The sequence below is a fragment of the Colletotrichum phormii genome (assembly GCF_030913505.1).
Source record: "Colletotrichum phormii strain CBS 102054 chromosome Unknown BDP81scaffold_7, whole genome shotgun sequence".
In the NCBI taxonomy this organism is placed as follows: Eukaryota; Fungi; Ascomycota; class Sordariomycetes; order Glomerellales; family Glomerellaceae; genus Colletotrichum; species Colletotrichum phormii.
The window spans coordinates 531,117-548,917 of NW_026851449.1; the positions used below are offsets into that span (position 1 = coordinate 531,117).

General features: G+C 53.1%; 5 protein-coding genes across 5 annotated transcripts; 4 read left to right on the forward strand and 1 right to left on the reverse strand.

Moving 5' to 3' along the window:
- Window positions 1-1,961: 1,961 nt before the first annotated feature.
- Window positions 1,962-2,919, forward strand: BDP81DRAFT_448228 (essential for mitotic growth 1; the record flags this gene model as incomplete). Its single annotated transcript, XM_060592264.1, has 3 exons — window positions 1,962-2,028; window positions 2,060-2,328; window positions 2,443-2,919. 3 exons carry the CDS (start codon window positions 1,962-1,964, stop codon window positions 2,917-2,919), a joined length of 813 nt encoding a protein of 270 aa, XP_060446738.1.
- A 4,309-nt stretch (window positions 2,920-7,228) lies between these two features.
- BDP81DRAFT_392760 (uncharacterized protein) lies at window positions 7,229-9,139 on the forward strand (the record flags this gene model as incomplete). Its single annotated transcript, XM_060587746.1, has 1 exon — window positions 7,229-9,139. The coding sequence occupies one exon, from the start codon at window positions 7,229-7,231 to the stop codon at window positions 9,137-9,139; it is 1,911 nt and encodes a 636-aa protein (XP_060446739.1).
- A 1,189-nt stretch (window positions 9,140-10,328) lies between these two features.
- Window positions 10,329-12,265, forward strand: BDP81DRAFT_448230 (cystathionine gamma-synthase; the record flags this gene model as incomplete). Its single annotated transcript, XM_060592265.1, has 3 exons — window positions 10,329-10,376; window positions 10,457-10,551; window positions 10,612-12,265. The coding sequence occupies 3 exons, from the start codon at window positions 10,329-10,331 to the stop codon at window positions 12,263-12,265; spliced, it is 1,797 nt and encodes a 598-aa protein (XP_060446740.1).
- A 244-nt stretch (window positions 12,266-12,509) lies between these two features.
- On the reverse strand, window positions 12,510-14,302 carry BDP81DRAFT_315757 (SPX domain-containing protein; the record flags this gene model as incomplete). Its single annotated transcript, XM_060584109.1, has 5 exons — window positions 12,510-12,652; window positions 12,711-13,010; window positions 13,077-13,820; window positions 13,904-14,071; window positions 14,260-14,302. 5 exons carry the CDS (start codon window positions 14,300-14,302, stop codon window positions 12,510-12,512), a joined length of 1,398 nt encoding a protein of 465 aa, XP_060446741.1.
- Window positions 14,303-15,953: 1,651 nt separating this feature from the next.
- Window positions 15,954-17,747, forward strand: BDP81DRAFT_315728 (DnaJ domain-containing protein; the record flags this gene model as incomplete). The annotated part of the gene is made up of 3 exons (XM_060584107.1): window positions 15,954-16,063; window positions 16,128-17,550; window positions 17,616-17,747. The coding sequence occupies 3 exons, from the start codon at window positions 15,954-15,956 to the stop codon at window positions 17,745-17,747; spliced, it is 1,665 nt and encodes a 554-aa protein (XP_060446742.1).
- Between the last annotated feature and the right edge of the window lie 54 nt (window positions 17,748-17,801).

Below are 17,801 nucleotides of genomic sequence, written 5' to 3' on the forward strand. Positions count from 1 at the left end.
TAGGAGCGATTCTGGTTGTTAGATACATTGCCTCTTTCGATAGCACGACAGGCTCCCCTAGAACCGGGTGGGTGTTTTCTTTACGGTTTAGTCATCGTAAGCATACTCTATAAGAGTCTCAGACTGATGCAAACGCAAAAGAGTTCTTCACGAGACTTTGCAAGCCGTTTCTGTTTTATCACTTTGAAAACTCAAAGGGCCGACGCTTACATCGAACGAGTAGCCAAGGCGTTTACATTTACTCATGTGAGATGATGTCTGCTGGGGCAGCCGAGGTTTGTACGTCCTTCATCCCACTGCGGCAGAGGGTTTTCGACGGGTTTTCGACGTTCGGCCAACTCAGAGTTCAGAGGTGGCTGGAACACTCGCGTACTTATCTTACTTCCACTATCGGGCAACTGATGGGCCGCACCGCATGCTCACCGAGGCATTAATAGCCATAGGCATATGAAGACACCGATCTCGCATGCTGCCAGAAAGAAGAAATACACTTAGGATGAGAATGTCTATGGCAGGTAGCAGCTTTGGTACGGAGTAGACTGAGGCCTGAACTCCCCGATACAGGTGGATTTCGACGCACATTGACGGGAGCGATAGGTGTAAAAGAGACCCGTTAAATTCGCTGAGAGGAGACAGGCCTTGGGACACCTTATGGAGGAAACCTTAGGTACCTTACCTACGGAGTAATCATGGCCAATTTACCAAGTATGGTGGAGGACAAGGAACCCAAGACTTGATGTTTCTGTTGGGTTGTAACATAGTTGATGACTCGGCAAACATTCGCCGTAGCGGCTAAAAGTCGAGTGGCTAAGACCCGAGCCGAGCAGAAATCTGGGTGCCGTGAGTCGAAACTCTGAAGTCTCTGAGCGTGCGAAAAATGCAGCGGAGAATTGAGAGAACCTTGTCGAGGTGGGCCTGAGTTTGCTGAAATGGGACCGCATATTAGTCCTCCTCCACTCGAGGCGACGATACAGAAGTAACTCCCTCTGGCACACCAGCCTCGCACTGTCGTGGACGAGGCCTCTTGAAGCGGAACTTTCACGAGAAGAAGACTTTGACACTGTGTTGCTGTATCCGAGCTCCGTTTCCATCACACTCACCCCGCACCCAAAGTCCCAGGGCCCCCCAGCAGGTACAACTGTATCCGTAGTGTTGAGTGTCCCTCCATAAGGTAAGCCACCATTTAATCCGTACTTGCTGGCTTTATCTTCCTTCTTCCCTCGCAGCTCGGCCTGAATCATCCTCCCTCAGATTTGATCCCTCACTCGTCGAAAAAAATTCAAAACCAACATTCCTCCCTCTCGACTCGCACTCACCACTTCACCATTTACCGCACACTCACTCAGTCCCTCTCCTCTCCTCAGTGATCAGATTTGCCTCATATTTGCCCATTGAAATTTTCTCATCTTTTCTCTTTCTCACTACTACTGTACTTCGTTTTTCGTTGTGTGCAACAACGCGCCTGCTGTACGCGCCTTCCTCTCTGTGCAACGAGAAAATCAGGAACGACGAAGAAGAAGAAGAAGAAGAAGAAGAAGAAGAAGAAGAAGAAGAAGAAGAAGAAGGAGCTTGGAAAACCCTGCACCAGATCCTACCACCCGATCTTCGAATTCTCCCCTCCCAAAAAAAAAAAAATCGACATGTCTTCCCCAGAGGCCCGTGCTGGTGTCAAGCGACCTCGTAAGTTCCCAATGTGTGTCCCTTACGCGACTCACGTTTCCCTTGCATCAAGTGCAAAACCCGAGTCCAAGGCTCCTCCCTATTGCGATTGTCTGCCGCTGCCATTCCGGGAGCCTTCATTCTCGCGGCCAACCTCTCTGCCAGTCACCCTTCTTCCAATTGCGCGGGCCATTGCATGAGGTGGTTATAAGCCGTAGTTACCCCGCGCCGCCCTGCACACTTTTACTCGTCTCTTACCCCAAACACCACAAATCGAGTACGACGCAGATAATCGCGACAACATGGAAGACACGGCAGACAGTTCGCACAAGGGCAAGCCTGCAAAGCTAGCTATAATCTGTCAACTTGGTTTGCTAACGTAACGTGCGAATCCCCTTAGGCACCCAGTCACTTCCTCCTCCGGCTCTCCCTCAGCTGGTTGCTGAACAGCACACCGCCATCCCATTCACCGACAAGGACTCTCAGCGCCTCATCGTCGTTCTCTCCAACGCCAGTCTCGAGACGTACAAGGCCTCACATGGCGGTACTGGTCGCAACGGCGTCCAGCGTGAGGAGAAGTACTCGCTACTCAACAGCGACGAGCACATTGGAGTCATGCGCAAGATGAATCGCGACATCAGTGATGCGCGCCCGGATATTACACATCAGGTTGGATACTACCAGCGAACTGCTTTTGCGTCTGCTACTGCTTTTGCTCTCTGATGCGCCTCAACGCGCCTAGCCCTTCAAGTCTGCATCCAACATGCTGACCATACTGACTAGTGCCTCCTGACCCTGCTCGACTCTCCCATTAACAAGGCCGGCAAGCTTCAGATCTACATTCACACCGCCAAGGGTGTCTTGATTGAGGTCTCGCCGTCTGTTCGTATCCCGCGTACATTCAAGCGTTTTGCCGGTCTGATGGTTCAGCTGCTGCATCGCCTGTCTATCCGCTCGACCAACTCGCAGGAGAAGCTCCTTCGCGTTATCCAGAACCCCATCACCGATCACCTTCCGCCCAACTGCCGCAAGGTCACCCTCAGTTTCGAGGCCCCTCTGGTACACGTGAGGGACTACATCGACACCCTCGCTCCCAAGGAGAGTGTTTGCGTCTTCGTCGGTGCCATGGCCAAGGGTGCCGATACCTTTGCTGATGGTCTCGTGGACGAGAAGATTTCCATCAGCAACTACAGCTTGTCCGCCAGCGTCGCTTGCAGCAAGTTTTGCCACGCCGCCGAGGATTCCTGGGACATTCAGTAGTCGAATCCCCATATTTACTCAGTCGTTGATGTTGCAGACACAAACCCAGGCGGCAGAGATGACGAATAAGAGCGGCAATGTAAGTGGTGGCCTTTAGGCGCGTGGAGACGCAATATGCGCCCAAAGCGGCAAATCGAAAGTCAAGGGGTCTGTCTAGCTTATGGAACCGCGATACAACATCATGGTGTCCGCACGCGACCTCGGAAACTTGGGTCACCTGTGCTAGCGCTGTCGCTGTTTTTGCAACCAAAACCGGGGCGTTCAACAACGGGTCCAAGACGCTTTCTTCACCTAGGCGGTCCAATTTCAACCTGGGCCGTCCGTTCTTTTTGTTTGCCCCTTATTCAGGACCTGTAAGGATGGCGGTCTTGAATACTGTTGCTGCCGGAAGCAGAGGAGCATCTTTGGTCCTCTCGGCAAGTGTCGTGGTAAATGGACCTCATCTCGATTTTCACTTGGAAAACGGTGTGTCGAGATCAAACGCTCGGCGAAATTGCTGGGGAGCCTAGACAAAGTGGGAAAAGAGAAACGTCGCAAGGAATAATGGGTGTATGGCTGGATACTGGCGACTACGCCGTCAAAATGTACAAAGCCTCTGACTTAGGAGGCTGTTGAGAAAGACAATACATCTACCGTGTTGATGGGGTGACCAACCAAATCTCCTGTGCATTCAATGTGATCAAAATGCCTATGTGCCTAGGAACGTACTGCAATCGACGAACGTTACGATGCCATGTATGTGAACCTAGCTTCCTCAGCTACGTGCTGTTGGCATCACGGGTGAGAGAGAGGGCGAAAGGGAGCCAGTCGTGTGTTGCTGGGAGGCTGGTCGACTGATGGCATAGGTTACAGGTACGGTCGAATTAAATGTGTAGGACCCGTCTTAGGCGACGGTTACGATGATGATTTGGCATGTCATTGATGCCTGAGTGGACTGAGGCGGGGAGACAGACGAGTGACGACAGGAGAGTCAGGGGCCCGGAATGGCGGTAATAGGGGCTGGAGTCTGACTCTGGAACAGGCAACTAAGGCATGGAACCTGGAAGCAAAAAGGTATGGAAGCAGAAGGAAGTCTTGTTGGTGACCTCAGTCTACTCAAGGACGAACGAGACGAGACAATAGTGAGGCTCGTCCGCCTTACCATGCATGGTGAGGGAGTCAGACTCGGGCTGGTGTGTACACCGCATGACTTGACGAGCTGGATGTGACAGATTTGGCAGACAAAGTTGACAGAATTGACAAGAGTAGGGTAGCTGGGGGCCCTTGGAACAGGGCGGCGCGAACCGATGTGCCCGACTGGCTGGGAGGAATTATGTATGCGCATCCGCATGCGCCCTGACTGGACTCCATCCGTACTGAGCTCATCAAACAAGTCGGGGGCCCGGGGGCCTCGAGCTGGCGGGAGGTTGGGCAGCAGACAAGGTGGACGTATAGTTGCATTAGTGCCCTTGTGGTATGGAGTCGAGAACTTGAATGTGCTGAAATCCGACGATGGGCGGCATGGCCAACTCACCAGCCAAGTTGATGGAATCACGCGAGCTGGAAAGTGCGAGGCTGGGTGTTACTGTTGGCACCTGCGGTGCGCAAGCAAAGTGGAGAGACGCGGGATCGCGCAAAACCGTTGTTGGTAACTGATATCCATACTCACAGAGTATACAGAAGGGTAAGTCGGTCAAGGCAAGCCGCAAAGCCGCAAAGCCGCAAAAGAGCCTGTCAAGCTGTGACGTGATGGAAGCGGATTCGATGCGGTGAGTTACAGAGAGATGCGAAGATTGGATGTACCTCTCAAAGAACCTTCCTTGCCTTGCCTTAGCTAAGGTGGCTGGCGAACTTGATATAGATGTACATGAGATGCAAGGTAAGGAACCTTACCTACCTCAAGGCACCTTCAAGAAAGGAATTTGGAAGTCGCCGGTGCAGGTTGAAACATGGAAGTCTAGAGTACCCGTATCCGTACCTGCCTTAATTAATACTATCTTCCTGTTTCGACAGTTGAAGACGGGAAAAGTGGATTCTTTCCTTCCATTTGCACTTTGATGTGTGAAAATGTGAGGAGGTGCCCTTGACTTTGACCTTACAGATAGATACCGTGCTTGCCAAGCTTGTCCGCCAGCCTATTAGGAAATACCTTAGTACTCCGTACTCCGTACCTTACCGTTTAGAACATGGGAGCCACGCAGCAGCCAACCGCTTCCATTTGGAACGCGCGCAACGAGCGGCTTTTTACTGCTTCCACCGGACCACTTGGAAGCCACAAACGCTCCCGAGTCCCGCGCACTCCTCCCTTCACTCCGTCCAATGACAGCAGCTAGCTATGAACGCGACTTACGGTCCCAGTGATTTCTGACGACCGCCTTTCGTTAATCTGCAGTGCGGCATTTCTCGGCCGGTTTAGCTCACTTATTACCCGAAAAGCCTTGGATATTTCCAATATGTACACCTTGTCACTTGCTAATAGCACTCAAGGTGACTTTTTTCTAGGTGTACGTCCAGTCTTCCACCGCCTCCAGCCTCCGTATGGGCCGAGGATTCTACGGATACAATTTCTTTCCATATTTCTAGCGGTCCCGAGAGGGTGGCTAATCTCCTCCTGGCTTAACCCAGGGCACGACAAATGAGTATGCAGCAACGAGGGCAACGGGGGTCAAGGCGGGGCTTGAAGAGGCGAATAGCAGCCAGACACGACACGGCACGACACGACGCGATAAAACACTCCAGTGCCAGTATCCGTACGGACGCAGAGTGAGGGTCCCGAATAATACAGAGTACACATCGATGATCATGCTCTCGACGCGATCCAGATCGTGAGATGCGGCAGGCGTGGCTGCTTGCAGGACGATCTACTCCGTATCCCCCCTGAGCAACACTTCACTTCTCGGTCCTCGGTCTGCCATGTACACGTAGCCCAGCCCCAGTGCGCAGTTCGGTCGGGCACAGCTTTTCGGGGGATGTTCTTGATAGACTCACGGAGCGTGACTTGTGAAGGAAGACGTACGGATATTCGAATGATTGATCATGGCCTAGCCTCCTTCAGCTCCCGATACCAAGCGGCATTTGCCTTTGGCCGGTTGTAAATCGTTGGGCCTGGCCACGGTCTGATGCCACCAGTCACCCTTCAGAACGAGGGAATGAAAACAAATATCTAGACGCTGGGGCAAATTACACGTAGTTGGAATTCGTATGTCTGTACTCCGTACAGGCTATGCTAAACTAGCTGGCGCGGCATTGGGATAGCCTCATCTTCCATAGGCGCAGAACAAGATGAAGGTGGCCATCTGCTTTCGAGTGAGGTCTCCGGCTAGGTGCCCCGGTGCAGTGTGGACATGTCACTTCCTTCCCTGGCCATTAGCTGCAGTCTACCACCCACCATCGCAGCTGCACCGGACTCGACCGGAACGGGCTTGCTGCATATTGGATTGGCCAGAAGGCACTGGGCGAGTGTGAGACTGACTTACTGAGACAGCACTGGAGCAGGATAGCCGACTTGTGAGTGGGATTGGGCTCGGCAGCAGGAACAGGCTGTCAGTCTATGGCGGCCCCGTGCTACTGGGGTGATGGAGGTGTGCCGCCGATGATACCTTACCTAGGCACGCCGCACGCCGCACCCTGAAGACAAAGTCCCGGTATCCGTATGGCTATTTGCAGTTGCAGGTGGATAGGGTTGTCAGAGACGTTGCAAGGTAAGGTACATAAGACACATGTCTGCGGGCAGGCTGGCTTGACATTCGCACGGCTTGGTTTATGTCGGTTGCGTGTGCCCTCTTTCCTCCCCCTTGTCAGACTCAGAAGTATCTCTTTTAAGCATTGATTTCCACGCAGCAGTTGGGAAGTTGGACTTGCAGTTGATTCCTATTCCCGTTTCTTTTTGCCTTGGCATTCTGGTGTCTGTCTGTCTGTATTGGGTATACTTGGGTCTCCTGCCACCGGTGCTACGCTGCCCATTACCTACTGGACTTTGTCGATATCTTATCACCCACTAGCACTACAACCATCACCACCACACAGCAGTCCACCACTCACCACCCACTACTACTACCAACCTTCACACCATTATCAATAGGTTGCCCTCGATAGTTTCACTCGGAATTTTCTTTGCAACCACCTCGACGGACGCACAAATCAACGAGGCTGCCACCAAGCCTAGCTAGCTCAAATCGCCTGTCTGCGCCTCTTTTCCCCCTCGCGTCCGGCACTTACACGCAACCAACTATTCTCGCCCTGTCACATAGCCCTTCGCTTCACTCTCGCCCTCCTCAAACAGCCGCCTTATCTGATTCTGGATTGGTTTTTTTACCATCAACCGCCCCAAATGACTCCCTACTTTGATGTCTCCCATCTTCCCTCCTCAGCTTCCTTCTACTCGGCCGTCCTCCAACCCCTGGGCATCCACTATATATCTACGGATTCGCAGACCGCTCCCCCGGACGCCAACGCCAACGCCAACGCCAACGCCAACGAAGGCGCCGACACCGACTCCAAGACGACCATCACCACCTCAAGCCCCGGCAGACTTCCCAGCACCGTCACGTACGGTATACTGTCCCCGCTCACCCCCATTTTCCAGATCCGCGAGGCCCGCATTTCCAGCGAACCCCTGAAGCTTTCTCGCGCCGTCTTTTCTGCTTCCTCCCCCACCGCTGTCACCGACTTCCACGCCTTTGCTGTGCGGGCCAATCCGAACCTGCTGTCTAACGTCCCGGCTGATCAGTTCTCTCGTCCCGCTTTAATCACTCAAAGTGGCGATATCCACCGGGCCACTGTGACCGACTTGGACGGTAACACCATGGAGGTTGTATATCAACCCCCTCCCAACTACCCTCCTCCCTCTTACGCTGGGTCGACTGTTCGAAAAACACAATCTACCACGGAAGAGGCTGGCCGCATCCTGGATTGGAATTACGACGTTGCAGCATCTGAGCCGCCGCCGCCTTCTGTTTCTGGTTCCGCTTCTGCCGGAACCTTTTCGTCTGTCTTCGCCATGGCTGCTCGCTCTGGGACATTTCCCGGTAATGAACCCCCCTACACAATGCTCCGTCGAAGCGTCACCACCTCTGTCATCGAATCGCCATCAAAGAGAGACGAAACTCCTTCCCAGCCCTCTCTATCGAGCGGCATCACTACCAACACCCTTGTCGGAAGTCTTTTAGGTGCAGCTGTTGGTGCCGCCGCCGGCGCTGCCGTCACATACGGAATGATGCGAAAGGAACGTGCACGAGCTCCGCGCCAGGAGTTTGACGGCTCCGGAGCCGCCCCTCCGTTCCAACGCCGTGCCACTTTCCCCGATCAATATGCGGATCCGCAGGCCGGACGCTATGTCGAAGTCGAGAGGACCGTCGAGAAGATTCGGTATCCAGAGGCTTACCCGGCTCTCGCGGATAACCGAGCACCTCCCCAGTACATGGCCAAGTACAGCCAGGTCGGCGCCCGAAGCCGTGCCGCCGATGACTTGTACGACGACACCCGCAGCCGGGCTTCGTCTCGCTATCAGCTCGAAGGGGGAAGAGGCAGCAGTGTTCGATCCCGCAGCCAGGCCGCCGTTCCCCGGACCGCTCCCCTCATGCTCACCGATTACGAGCACCAGAGTAACGCAGGCTCAAGACACAGCATGGCCAGCAGGTCGGCGGTGCCCCGCACCGTCCTTGACGATGCCGGAACCTATGTCTCAGCCCGAAGCGGAAGGTCTCAATCCACCGTCCGCCCGCCCCCGCCCAGTGTCGAAACGATTCTGGGCGGGCGGAGTCAAGCACCTAGCCGTGCGCCGAGTCGCGCGCCGACCATGGCCCCCAGTCTTGTCCCGAGCCGCGCGCCCACCAAGGCGCCGAGCATGGCGCCGAGCAGGGCGCCGAGTAGGGCGCCAAGCCGGCCTCCGACTGTTGCGCGTAGCAGAGCTCCTACTGTGGCCCCCAGCCGAGCTCCGAGCATGGCACCCAGTCAGGGGGCACCGACTGTTGTCCCTAGCAAGGCACCAAGCAGAGCACCGAGCAGAGCTCCTACCAGAGCTCCAAGTAGACCCCCAACGGTGGTTCGAAACACGCAACCGGTCTTCGCCTACCCCCCTGCCACGCGAGCACCGACGTATGTGTCGGCACGCGCTCCTCCTCCGCCAAAGAGCCGCATTGACAGTGGCCGTAGTGCCTGGGAAGACGACGCTATCAGCGTAGCACCGAGTGATAGCATCAGCTGTATCGGCAGCAAGACCAGCAGGCGTCAGTACCATTGACGAGATTGAAGGGTGTAACGGAGTGTCTTCCACCAGAATGTTTCGATACAGCTGTCGAGGCTGGCAAGACCTCCATAGTCGAGTGACACAAAACCACCAACAGATTACTCGGCCGCACAGAACCAGTGCCGAGGCTATTGCAGTACATTTTTTTCCTATTTAGAGGCTGGCATTTACGGATTGGACACGGATTTGGATGCATTGCGTGGCAGTTGTTTTATTCACGAAGGATGATGATGGCAAGATGAGGCCGGGGCAATGAGGAAATGAATGTGATTAGGTAGAATTATGTTGAAATACGTTTGCTTGCTTGGACTGGTCAACATTGAGATAGATACTAGAAACGCTCTTCACAAGGCTGGTTTCTCTGTACTCTTTTGGTCATGGGCTGACACAAAGGTCCGCTTAATTTCTTGAAAGCATGTACATGGTTTCTTCTCTTGGGTCGAGTTTATCAAAATGCTAGACTGGCGTCGAGTAGTGTTCCTCGTCTCATGGTATAAAAGTCGAGTTGCACTTAGATTTCTGAGGCCTTTATCAAGGTCCCGGGTACGTAGAGACGAAATGCCCCTCGCTCGCGGGGTTTCACTCCGATCCTCGGCGCCCCGCATGCCACGGCACAGACCAACAACTACCAGTCACAGTGACACAGACTCCCAGTCCCTGGGATTTGGCAGATTTCTACCGACTTCTAGTCAAGTACCGGCAAACCGGGGACCGTGACATTGGAGGCAAACTTGATGAGATTTGCAATTGACAGTATATTCTCATCCACAGATACGGTAGCGGGTTACCGTTCTCAGTACCTTACCCGTCTGTACCATCTTTCATCTCAAAAGTGCGCAAATACTCCCCCCCCCACCCCCCAACGTTCAGAAAGAGAGAGTGAGACAGAGATAGACTGCGGAGGAGAGGAAAGATTGTATGTGTGGAGGGCTCTTGCGTGATACCTTACCTACTTTAGCCACTTCTGCACCGGCCTTGACCCACATCTTGTTCAGTCCAAACTTCAGTCTACTTGACTCATCTCATTCTCATACAGTCCAACGACGCATAAAAGCCCACACACACCATCACCTCGGTGAAATCTAGAGCAAGTCGATACCTGATCTAAACATACAAACTTCTAACTGAGGTCTAACACATCGTGCAGCTCACATAGATAGAAGCCCAAGTCAAGATTGTCAAAATGCCCGCTATAGAGCTGGGACAATCCATCCCGCCAGACACTGCTCATGTACGCCACAGCCATTTCCCACATGGTTCACTTCTCCATGCCTCAGAGCCATGTGACGTCGTTACTGACAACCCGTGCAGGCAGTGAGCGTTCAGCTTCCTACGTGGAAGGCGAATGTCGGCTATGAAGAGGGAGAGTCATGGGTCGTCGATAAGATGACAACCGGATATCCCAGGTAAGCCTCTTCTTCTGAACCCAACTCTGTGTACCCGGCTGAGACTATTACTCTGTCAAGATTCTTCATTCATAGGAGCATCGGAGCCTTGGCTGAAGATCTGATTGCCCAGCATGGCCCCTCTGGTCAGAAGGCCATGTTGTTTCCTACTCCCCGTATTGCGAGAAGGTGCCTGGCCTTTGTAAAGAAGCACGCAGATGCCTCAGTTTCTGCCGATGCCACCGTCATTGACTTCGGGCTCGACGCGACCAAGGACATCTCGCCGCTCTTGCGCTCCCTGTCACCAACTGTCTCTGCCGTGGTGTATGCCCCCGAGGTGTTCCCCATCGCCAAGCAGTACTGGCAGCATACAGGAGACGGAATCTCAAGCAGAAGGGCCGAGTTCTGCCACGGTCTACTGAAGGAGGGCCTCTTTGTACCCGTGGCAAGGCCTAACTCGCCAGTGGGAAAGGTCCACAGAGGCCCGAAGAGATACCACCGCCCATCCTCCATCGACGACACCAAGACAGCTCACCACCCCGCGGCCAAAGTGAATGCGCAGAGTGCGTTTGAAACGCAAGAAAGCCTGCGCTTTCTCGAGGAACGCTTTGGCCGCAACCTCGACCTGTCCCTCGTCGAGCGCGCCAGGTCGGCCATCAAGCGTAGAATCGCCGGCGCCATGGCAGCCGACATGGAGGCCAGCATCAGCTCACTGCCTCCCATGGGAGAAAACACCAGAAACCAAAAGGATTTGCAAGAGAGCGACGTATACCTGTTCCCGTGCGGCATGAACGCCATCTACAACGCCCACCGGGCCATGCTGCGCGCCAGGGGCGACCTCCAGTCTGTCAACTTTGGCTTCCCCTACGTCGATACGCTCAAGATCCTGCAAAAGTTTGGCCCTGGTTGTCTCTTCTACGGACGCGCTTCAGAGGAAGATCTCGACGACCTCGAAAAACGTCTGGAGGGTGGCGAGCGCTTCCTGGCGCTCTTTTGTGAATTTCCCGGCAACCCCCTCCTAACCTGCCCAAACTTGGCGCGGATCCGTACCCTTGCAGATAAGTACGACTTCGGCGTCGTTGTAGACGAGACCATTGGCAGCTTCATCAACATTGACGTGCTACAATACGCCGACATCGTCGTGAGCAGTCTGACCAAGATCTTCTCGGGCGACTGCAACGTCATGGGTGGCAGCGCCATCCTGAACCCAAGCGGCAAGTACTACCAGGCCCTGAAGGCTGCTTGGGTCGAGGACCTGGAAGACACGTACTGGCCAGAGGATGTCGTTTTCATGGAGCGTAACAGTCGCGACTTTGCCTCGCGTATTGAGCGCATCAACGAGAGTTCCGAGACCATTTGCGACATTCTCTCGGCCCACCCGCTGGTAAAACGCGTTTATTACCCCAGAGTCAACCCGACGAGACCCAACTACGATCTCTGCAAGTTGCCCGGTGGAGGTTATGGTGGCCTTCTCTCGGTCACGTTCCACAAGAAGGCCCACGCCGTTGCATTCTTCGACGCCATTGAGACGGCCAAGGGCCCGAGTCTGGGTACAAACTTTACTCTGACATCGCCCTATGTACTATTGGCGCATTACCAAGAGCTCGACTGGGCTGCCGGTCTGGGTGTTGATCCGGACCTCATTCGCGTCAGTGTCGGTTTGGAAGAGACGGACGAGTTGCAAAAGATTTTCACCAGTGCTCTTGAAGCGGTTGAAAAGTCCCAAGATGCTTGAATTGCACAGCAAAACTCGGTATTAGAGGAGCGTTAATGGATATTTGGACGCGGAGGCATGCAGAAGCTGAAGATGACAATAATTTTGGGAGCAGCGAGAAAGCACTCGCCAGTAACGACTACAAGACTCTTTCTCACATTCTAGTCTCGTCGCGACCGGAAGCTCAAGCTGCAACCGGCAAGGGTATCTCTGAGAAATCTATGGGAAAGCGAAGAAGAAGAAGAAAATAAAAACATGGCAGCATTTACATGATGGAGCATTCAGAGTGCACGTATCCGGGACCATAGTCCTCGATGCCTCGTTCGATCTCGTTGGCCCGTTGCTTCTCCTTAGCCTCCTTGGGAAAGTACTTGCGCATGTATCTCTCTAGTTGAATATCCAGATTATCTGGAATCATCAGTGTCAGACAGCATACACTTTGTATCAACTAATTTGTTCTACTCACCTGCGGAAGCCTTCATGACGGTGTCTGCTCTACACAAAGGGCAGTGGTTCTCTTTCCGACGCTGGATCTTGACAATGCACCGGATGCAAAAGATATGTTGGCAGGCTAATCGGACAGGCCTATAAGCGATGGCGAAGCAAATCGGACACAGATAGTCGCTAATCTGCGGTACGACTGACACCAAATCGGTAGACATTTGGGCGCAGATGTCTTTTGCCACAGAGCCAGCCAGCAGCTTGTCGGAGTGGACTTGAATGGGAAAGGATTTTGAAACACCTAGACAAGTTCGTTTATCGAATTCTGTCGCGGATTAGCTTTGGAATATCAGAGTAGGTTGAAAGTGGTAACGGGAGGGGTGAGGCTCACTTTTCAGAATCTTGTAGATGGCAACCTGGTTAATTTCCTGGAACTGCAAATTTTTGAGGAGAACGGCGTTGAGACTCAAGAAGCGAACCAGGGCTTCGCGACTCTCGGCAATCTTGAATGATTTGACGAGACTCCTCTTTGTGATTTCTTCCTGGAACCACTGAAGCTGCTTCGCAGCCGTCTGGCTGGTTCGTGACCCGTGGTCTTGCTCATTGGTTGAGAAGAAGACCTGGGCGTCCAGATACAGTTCGAAAATGGCGCGCCACCTCGCAAGGTCGCTCTTGGAGAGTCGGCTGGGTTTCGTCAAATGCGAAATTTCCTGTCTGAGGGCAACGATCTCTGTCACCATTGCCTTTTCTTCCTTTGCCTGAAGTGCATCCAAGTTGTTGACATCGCTCTGCAGGATATCAAAGAATTCACTATCAAAGACAAGTGGAACTTCGATTCGCTCAAAGTGCTCGGTAGGTAGTGAGTGGCCTTGGACTTGGACACAACTCTGGGTGTCTGATAACTCAATCTCAGCATTGGCAAGAGACTCGGCAGATGAAACTGACGACTTTGCTGGTACGGCCTCCTCGTGAGCTGCGGCCGGGATCGGTTGACCTGGATCGTGGGACTGCAAGGCGGCGATGCGTTCAATGAGGGAACGGGATGCGGGCGTCAGCGATGCATCAATGGCATTGCCGTCGCGCATGTGCACCAAGACAGTCAGCTTTGGCCTCAGTAACTTTGAGTTCCCGGCAGCTGTGTGCAAGTTAGCCGTTGTGGTAGGCGTGGGGGGTGGCGGCGATCACACCGTTGGACGGGAGGGGGCAGAGAGAGGTTACCATTGAGGCGGTATTTAGCGGCCAGTGGCGAATCATTGGCCGGGTCGAGAAGTTGGCGTAGAGTCTCCGGATCAAGCCCCAAATCGTTGAGTTCCCTGGCGACACGTTTGAGAACCTTCTTCAGCTGGCCATATGGGATGGCCTGATCAATCCAGTGAGGCGGAAAGTCTGGAGTTGAGCAGCGTCAGTCAATGCATCGTCTCTTTTGAAGAAGACATTCGTTGCCGCAGGGCGTCTGAGATGAGACGAACAGGTAATGTAAGGAGGGAATGAAGATGAGACGTCCGTCTCTGTGAGCTGAAGACATGGAATTTGAGAGGAAATACGGATAAGAAAAAGGCATCTAGTAGACTTACCTTGCCGCCTAAGCGTTTCCTTAAAATCGTGTGCAAACTTCATAGCGTTTTCAATTTGGTCGGATCTGCAGTGCAACAATACTCGATACTCGGACGGGTGTCTTGGCAAGGCGTAAAGACATGGCTTTCTCTCCGAGGGGTGGATAGGACAGCCCTGGATTCACAGACGAATGGTCAAGAAAGGGTTGGGGGGCTTGTGATGGGAAGATAGGTACGGATAAATGGTCAGCAGCGTAGTTGCACTATATAAAATTTCAGTCACAGACACGCAAAAGTACGTAACTAAATTGGTTTCCTGTCACCGGCCTCGACTTGCTGGGCTAGGCTGGGCTGGACCATGTTGTCGAACAACCAGGACAGGGAGGGAAAGGCGAGGAGGGGGGAGGGCATGGCATGGGTACCTACACCGTACATACGCCATCCCATCCCATCCCCGACAGTGGCCCCTCGCTTGTCGCCTTCTCGTCAGTCCTTTGTCTTTTTCAGGTATTAGGTAAGGCAAGGTAAGGCGACGGGTGAATAGCTACTCAGAGTCTGGGGCAGACGAGAACAGATCACGACCGGGATAGAGTACCTGGGTAGGCAGTGGGTAGGTACCTTTGGTAGGTACATGGACTTGTCTCCGTAGAACCTAGGCTCGTGGATACATACATGCATGCTTTGGATAACACAAGAAAGTGCAGTAGGGAATCGGGAAGAGTTAGTGGGTTACCCAGTCTGTATCTTGGGGCGGTCTCGTAAGGTAAGGTACTGTACAGTCACACGGATGGGCCAACCTATATGTAGAGGGAAACTACAGCATGAAAACGTTGCAACGGGTCACATCCCCTTGTCTGCAGGTTTTCAACCTTTCGATCCACTGCAAGTTCCAAGTTTGCATGACGCGAGACTTGCTTAGTGTACGGAGTACGGATTCGGATACCTGCATCAGTCCCAGCTATGCAGACTGTGGTTTCCGTACACGGCGTCAGTCATCTGAAGATACCTCGCCCAAAGTACACCCACAAAGGGGTGGCATTTGGTCCGTTGCTCCTATCCCGGAGCCGAAAAGTAGCTCCTCTCGAATGCTGCGTATTGCAACTCGGTCCAGTCACAAATCTCAGACTCGGCACGTTGCCATGCCAGGTGGACCAAGCAAGAGTCATTGTTCGTCTTTGTCATCGTACGAATAGGTACGAATACAGAGTATTACTATATCCATGCGACAAGGCAAGGTAGATGTGTATGCTCCGTAGATGGATAAGTACCCAGTACCTTGTCGCGGTACCTTCGACCTCGACAACCCTTGGTTTCTTATCTTATCTGACCCGGGAGACAATGAGGGGTTGTGGGGCATAAGGTACAGTATGGAGGGGCACCTGTAAAAAAAAAAGAAAGTTGGTTCAAGAATTATTACCTAAAGTCCAAGCACCACAAGGAAGTTCTATCCGTACTTACGGAAATACCTTACCTAGATTCTTCATCTGTTGCGAGAATACCTGATGTTCTTGACCCGCTGAATATCTAGTCACTTGTTTTTTATTGTGCAGCATCTCCGAATTGTTTGACCGGTCGTTAGCTTTCAACAAACACGTGCCGGCTCCATCACACTGATTCGTGGCAGCTCCCCCATCTACAGGTACTTCGTGGACCAACTGTAGCAGACAACTTAGCCACCCACTTCTCTTTACGCTCCATAGCTTCTTCGGCGTGCCATGGGTGCTCAGCAATCCTCTGGCCGAGACCAGAGCGAGAGCTCATCCCAACCCGTCAAGACATGTTACTATGAGCTACTTGGAGTTGAGCGCGACGCTTCTGACGACGAGTACGTGCCCGTTCTTCGCTTTCCAGTGCTCTTGGACTTGTACTAATCGGTCTCGGGCCTACAGAATCAAGAAAGCTTACAGAAAACGAGCACTTGAGCTTCATCCGGACCGAAACTTTCACGATGTCCAGAACGCGACCCGTCGCTTCGCCGAAATCCAGGCAGCATACGAAGTCCTCGCCGATCCCCAGGAAAAGGCTTGGTACGACTCTCATCGCGAAGCTATCTTGCGTGGGACCGATCCGACCGATTCAGGCAGTACTCCCGAGTACAATAATGTGAAGCTCACGTCCACCGAAGATATATTCTCCCTCATTCGCCGCTTTGATTCCACCGTTCCCTTCACGGACGGTCCTATAGGGTTCTTCGGCATCGCGAGGGCGACATTCGACCATCTTGTTGACGAGGAAATCGCCGCTGGCGTTTATGACGTGAGAGACACTCCAGATTATCCCACTTTTGGCTCCTCTACAGACAGCTATGAGCACACTGTCAAGGCCTTCTACAGTGCCTGGGCGAGCTTCTCGACTCGCAAGACTTTTGCATGGAAGGATGAATACCGACTCGCAGAGGCCCCGGATCGTCGTATCAGGCGTGCTATGGAGAAGGAAAATAAGAAGATTCGTGATGAAGCCATACGAGAATTCAACGAAGCAGTCAGATTCCTCGTCACCTTTGTTCGAAAACGCGATCCTCGTTACCTGCCAAACACACAAACAGCTGCCGAACGCCAGGAGTCTCTACGATCCGCCGCTGCTGCTCAAGCCGCACGCTCACGTGCCGCCAATAAAGAGAAGCTATCCGAGACTTTCGTTCCTGACTGGGCTCAGGCGAGGGAAGATGGCGACGCGGCCGGCCACTTCTCAAGCAGCGAGGAGGAGGAATCAGAGGTAGAGGAGATCGAATGCGTTGTATGCAACAAGGCTTTCAAGAGCGAGAAATCATTCGAAGCACATGAGAGGAGCAAAAAACACATAAAGGCAGTGCAGTACTTGAGGCGCCAAATGAAGAACGAAGATATGGATCTGGGTCTACGCGACGCTCCTATCGCGCCTGCGAAAGAGATGCCGAGCCACGAATCTGGGGAGGAGGAGGTTGATTCTCAGGAACGCGGTCAAGAAGACGCCGTCAAGGGCAAGGATGACACACCGGGAGAATCAGCCTCTCAAATCGATGAGACAGAGCTCACTGATACGTCGTCAGACAATATCGGAGATGACGAGTATGCTTCGCGTGCCGAGGTTGAGCAAAGGTTATTCGCGGACGATCCTACTCTCACCAGGGCGAGCCAAGGTGATGGCACAGAAGCTGCTTCTGCTGCTGCTTCTGCTGCTGCTCAGACTGTATCAGCCAGTCTAGAAACTTTGTCACTTGACGATGACAATGATAGTGACCACGGACCACAGCCAAAGAAGTTAGGGAAGGCCAAGGCGAAGCGTGAAAAGAGAGCAGCACGCCAAGCAGTGGAGGATGCCGAAACTAACAGTGTAAGTCCCCTTCTGGATGGAACCAAAGACAATTGCGCTTTTGATCACTGACACCCGATCCATAGAATACATGCATTGTGTGTAATGCATCGTTTCCCTCCAAAAGCCAACTCTTCAGTCACATTCGCGATCTCAATCACGCCCGGCCAGCACCGAATGCAAAAGCCCCAGCGGGTGCCAAGAAGAAGAGACGCTGAGTCAATATCTGTACTTAAGACTGAGCTGCCTTAGACGATTATCCAACGGTTGAA